Genomic DNA, 6000 nt, shown 5'->3' with positions numbered 1-6000 from the left:
GGTAGCATGGAGGCCAGAGTAGGGCATTAAAGCAAAGCTAATTTTAAACCTGCATGTGCAGATTAGTTGAAAATGCAACTGCCAGCCTCTTCTATCCATTAGACAGGCAAAGAGGGTGGTACATGCACTTTCAATCTTAGATAGTATATAGAAGAGATCTAACATCTATTTAATGTCCATACTGTAAATATAGGGTTTAATTACTGACTGGGATATATTCCATAACTTTTTCATCCAAACCCCTGGGACAGGAAAAATACTTCTGTGATTTGTATATAAATCTAACTGTGATTTGTATCACTTTTATCCTCAAAAACTGGTTCTGTCTTCTTTTGTAACCTTTTTTTTCATAACTTTATTAATGTGCACAACATAATTAATAATTAGTATATACTGGCAAAAAAATAGTGAGACATTGTGACAATTTGGCATAGTGTGACTCACTATTTTGTTACCTGATTGAGTCAACTTTTGAAGGATTTTGAACAACATTGCTACAAGACGTTATCCAGTATCTGAACCACTAGATTAGTTGACAAATCTATTATTCATGGAATCCTGTTGAAACAGTGCATGTGTGTTGAGTATCTTTTTCCAGGAGGGACAAACCATGACTGGTCAGACCCAGGAGTGGGATTGATGAGCGTGCAGTGAACCCTCAAAATCACTCAAGTGGTGTCCCACAAGGGGAACGCAAAGAGTGAAAGGACTCAAAGAACTTGTAGTCTCCGGAAATGGGGATTGCAAGGAGTGTAAGAAATACTACATCACTCTCAACAACATTAATAAAAAGCCTGAGGTTTTAATAACAGACTTTATCCAGGAGCTATACTATTTTACCAAGTTAGAAATGTATAATGACAAACTGACAATTACTTTGTATATATGGATCTTTGAGTGATCCAAGAATACAAGATACAGTATATGTATATAAGGATCTATCCATGTACCAGTTGGATACTCTTTTTTTCTTAAAGTATTTTAAATATTATTAATAAACTGAGAATTTGGATTTTTGTTGACATCTATTCCGGAGTGTACTGTGAACAGAGGTTTGCTGCAATGTAGCATTAATTAGGATTATTTTTATTTCTTATTTAAAGTGACACTAAACTCAGTTAAATCTTAAAAATGCATGTAAGTAATTTAAAGTGACATTAAACCCTCAGATTGTTTAACATAAAACAATACTGTAATGTTTGCCTTACTGTAATCCATGGTTGTTTCCCTTCTCTTTGATGCTCTTCCTTTTAAATATGTATCTGTTCTCATGCTTGGAGAGAACTTCCCTTTTCAGCAGACTGCCTTGTCTCACACGGTGCCTGTGTATAGGCTGTAACCTGAGCCAGCACTACAGGAAGAGGCCCTGAGCTGAAAAGGGAAGTTCTCCCCCAGCATGAGAACAGATACACATTTAAAAGGAAGAGCAGCAAAGAGAAGGGAAACAACCATGGATTACAGTAAGGCACACATTACAGTATTGTTTTATGTTAAAAAAATCTGAGGGTTTAATGTCACTTTAACTATTAACAAAAATGTATCTTATTTGTGTATCACTCAGCTGTAGATCCTCAAATCACCTCTGAATTCATGCTGACACTGTCCTTCCTTCTGGAGGGTGGCTACTTTTGTTCCCCATGGTCCCTGTGTGTGTTGTAAATTAGACGGACTACAATCTCAATAGTAAACTAAACATGAGATTGTAGTCCATCACAGGAGTGAGCTTGGAGTGATGGCTACTTTACAACACACACGCAGGGACCATGGGGAAAAAAACGTAGCCACCTTCCAGAAGGAAGGACAGTGTCAGGATGAATTCAGAGATGATTTGAGAATCTACAGCCGAGCGATACATAAATAAAATACATTTTTGTTAATAGTTAAATTACTTACTTGTATTTTTAAGATTTAACTGCTGAGTTTAGTGTCACTTTAAGAAACTGCCAGGTACTTTAGATCTCCTGACATCTACCCACAACTGAAACATCAGTTGAAATATCAGTTTGGGTGATCATTTAAGAAAAAGCAATCAATAAAGCATTTAAAATGTGTACATCATGTGCACATAAGGAACCAGCATATCTTTGTGTAAAAACCTACAGTATAGGAATATGTAGCTATGCACTTACTGGACCAGTGTAAAAACATGTTGCATGTTCACTACAGCCCCCGTTTTCTCCGTTTGCACAAAGATCGATTGGGGTGCACACATATCCATCTCCTTCATATCCAGGAAGACATGCACATGAAACCTTTATCCCAGCCTGAGAGCACTGAGCACTAACACTACATCCACCATTGTAATTCTTGCATTGGTCAATAACTGCAGAGTAAAGTAACACAGTATTTACTAAATTAGGACTACTGAACCAGTGTAAGAGCATTTTATATCCGTCGTCGCCTAAGGAAACAGAGCAGCATCATATTAGCCAAATGATACATTTAATGGTAAGGTTCAACAGTCATCCATACCAAATACATAAAGCTCAGTATTTAGATCTGTCTTTAAGTGGAACTCCAGACAATGTTTAACTTAATTTTTTTTAGGATGGTGTGGGACTACAATTTATGTGTAATAAAATATATATTAAATAAAACAGATACACAACATGAGTTTAAAATTGTATAACCCTTTAAAAAGTATGATAAAACCTTATAGTCCACCCAGCTGGGTAAGGCAAGAAGTTGGCTTAACCTCACCAACAACACATACCTTTGCTTTGCTCCCCTGACACCTTTATCCTTGGCAGCCAAAAGAAACACTGGGTGTGACTATAGTGAGGTCTGTGGTAAGAATGGGCCGAGCACCATGCCACCCTCATTTTCCACAAATTTCAAAAGTCAATAACAATATGGTCAGATTAAAATCTCTTCTCTGTGCTAAGCAGTTATGAAAGTCAATACATTTGACAAAAAACAGTCCACCTAAAAGGAATGCAAAGATATCATAAACCTTAAATAGTCAAGGGTCCTCAAAGGACTTCTGAGGAGGCACTGTCATGAATGGTCTAAGGGGCAGCTTAGGAATACACATCAGGGAGTCTGGGGTTCTTGGCCTATAACTGAGCTTTAATAGCCATCGGTCAAAAAAATTCCATAATTCCTATTGTACTTTACATACCTTGCTAAAAGGTGGCTACATTAATGTAGAAGAAGATACAACTCAGCTATACACCAAACACAACTATATTACAAGGTCCAAAAAGCTAGTAAGACACTAGACCTTCTAAGAGAAAGACACATTATAGGCCTGTCATATTTGGTACCTAGCAAACCATAATTTTACTCTGCTATATGATATGCTATATGATATGCTGGTTTACAGATATTGAAACCGTGTTGTGTGTCTTCAGTTTTACTTTAAGTGTGTTTTCACTGAGCATTAATAAACACATCAGCACACCTACAGCACAACCCTGCACACCTTTTGATTGGTGGGGCTGCTCTGTTCCATCCTGTCTAGAGTGAAAAAAGGTAGCAGCACTTCCAGCTCTGGATTTACCATCAGAACTAATATGATTAGTGAGAGATCCAGAGTGAAACATCAGAGTGAACTTCATCTTCAAGTGATTTGAACTCTGCACTGTACCAGAGGCCAGGTGGACCTTAAGTCCTATTTAAATGCTTTGTTGTGTATGTCTATTTAGTAATGCCGTTTCAGTAGATTTTTCTTGCACAATGTTTTCTTATTTTTCATTAAAATAATATCTAAATATTATTAAGCTGAACCTCTGAATGCCATGACTAGAAACTAAGGAATGCTGTCTCTACCATAGAGTAACATCTGTTTCATTCCTATCTGGGTGTGGCAGTGAGTGATACAGACATTTTTTAAATTCAGAATTGTATCAGCGGATGCTGTATACTATGTGTGATTCCATTACAGAGGACACGCCTCCTTCCTCAGAACCAATTTCTTGCGAGTATGTTTTCAGCTCTCTATATATCGTTTTATTAAAGCGTTTTTACACGATGGAGGCGCTCTTTTTGCTTTTCATTTCAGGGATGCAAGTATGTATACTGGTATCTTTGGGTTGGGGGGTGTCTTCTATTTTTTTTTTTTGCGAAAATTAAAAGCAACAGAATCTCCATGTGAAAGGTGCAAGAAAGATATTTCTCCTACCACACTCTATCCAGGAGAAAAACAAAACAACCTTAATTCTTCAATGTAGATGGCGTTCACTGAGTTACCTTATCCCTGCTTTATTGGACCATTTTTATTTTTTCTCTTTGTAACTACATCAACTTACCATTGCATGTTCTCCCATCGCCTTCATAGTAAGGGTTACATTCACATTCATTGTCAGTTCTGCATGTAGCATTACCATCACAATCCGGCGCGCAAATAGGCTCAATCACTAGAATTACATGCGAGAAATAAAAAGATGTTACTTATTAATTAGAGTTGATTAAATACAATAGATGCTCTGACATTCAGTCACTTTAACCCTTCGGATGTAGGCAGGAGTTGTTTACCCCTTATGAACAACAATGCTTTTTATATTTTAACTACTTGTCCCTTGATTTGGCATATGATACCCAAATGTTACACATATTGTTTGTGGGATATATACCAAGCTTTCGACTGGTGCCATTGACCTCTGATAATTTATTTAGTTTCTTTGTTTTTTTGAAATGTGTAAAATATTTTTTTGTGGTTTATATACATGGTAGTTATATACATATGAAGCAAATGTAATTCTTTGGATGTTTTTTTTTTTAATAGCACTGCAAAACAAATATAACAGACTGAACCTAAACAAATAAAATGTTTGCATACTCACAGTTAAAAAATAAAAAATGTTGAAAAAACTGCAAAGGCAAAAAGCTGGAAGAAGGGGTTTAGTGGGTAACTAGGGTTAATAAGGCATTAAAAAAAATATGTTTACATTTCATTTATATTTCAAGCCTTACACAAACATAACAACCCTCCTCCTGGACTCAGGAACAACCTCCCCAGATCCCATTCTTTATTCTATAGTAAGCTTGGCTGCCCTGTGTAAATTCCTGTTAAAGCTCAGGGGATAGACAGGATTTTCCTAAAGATGCCCAGATGGAAAAAGTGCAACAGATTCCTCCATCTATGCTAAGCTGTGTGGATGGAGGAATCTCCCACTGGGCCAAGCTTCAGTATCTTGCTAGTCAGCCCCACTAGCTGTCAAAATACCAGAACAATCTGATTGGATGCAGGCATTGTTCAGGTGTTTTGAGAGCCAGTGGGGCTGACTAGCAAGATACTGAAGCTTGGCCCAGTGGGAGATTCCTCCATCCACACAGCTTAGCATAGATGGAGGAATCTGTTGCACCTTTTCCATCTGACCATAGAAAATCTGCAGATAATTGTAAGGTGTATGGCCAGCTTTAGAATATAACAGAGCCCGTTTAAAAATGTGCCAAGTTTTTCGTGAGGACTACTGTTGTACTCAATGGGAGGTCAAATCTTCAGCCCTACATGGACAAGGCTCTCGGCTGAGATGTTTCACGGATCAGATTTCTGACTGAGGCAGCTGTTGGCAGGACATATAGAAAAAATCAAGTGCTAAAAATGGTAGGGAAGGAGGAAGTGGGATTTTGTTACTACTGAGAAGAGGAGGAATGGTTGTTCTGTGCAGTTACACATTAGTTATACAGGAACTGACACGGTTTCTATTGCTCTCACTCAAATGTAAGCAATATTTGCACAGAATAATTTATAAAATGTTAATTCAACAACTCAAAATTAATCTCAGCACATTTAGACCTAAGTTCTTACTGAGTTTAATGTCACAGTTCTGGCCAGTCCATCCTTCGGCACAAAAACACGATCCATCACCAGAAATTCCATCACTACATTGTCCATTTTGTGTACAGGTGCACTCTGGAAAGGAAACAGCAGATTTTTTACTTAAACTAATTTTTTTACTGAAGTAGTTTCTTGTGAATCCACTACTAATCCACCACCACCACTGACAGATGGAAGGTGTGATATTGGTACAACACACCAGTAAAAGGCTGGCTAAA

At 37.4% G+C, this 6000-nt stretch overlaps 1 protein-coding gene across 1 annotated transcript in view; it reads right to left on the bottom strand.

Moving 5' to 3' along the window:
- STAB1 (stabilin 1) overlaps positions 1–6000 on the bottom strand; it is a 145403-nt gene that overhangs the window by 13759 nt on the left and 125644 nt on the right. Inside the window, exons 54-56 of the mRNA XM_018562472.1 lie at positions 5753–5857; positions 4251–4358; positions 2130–2323 (exon numbers count right to left, since the gene is read on the bottom strand). Of these exons, the coding sequence (XP_018417974.1) occupies positions 2130–2323; positions 4251–4358; positions 5753–5857 (407 nt within the window). The remainder of the gene's footprint in view (positions 1–2129; positions 2324–4250; positions 4359–5752; positions 5858–6000) is intronic.

This window comes from Nanorana parkeri, unplaced genomic scaffold (genome assembly GCF_000935625.1).
Source record: "Nanorana parkeri isolate BGI_ZX_2015 unplaced genomic scaffold, ASM93562v1 scaffold579, whole genome shotgun sequence".
NCBI lineage: Eukaryota > Metazoa > Chordata > Amphibia > Anura > Dicroglossidae > Nanorana > Nanorana parkeri.
The sequence above is the reverse complement of the archived record's forward strand: the minus strand, read 5'-3'. Positions and strand labels throughout refer to the sequence as shown.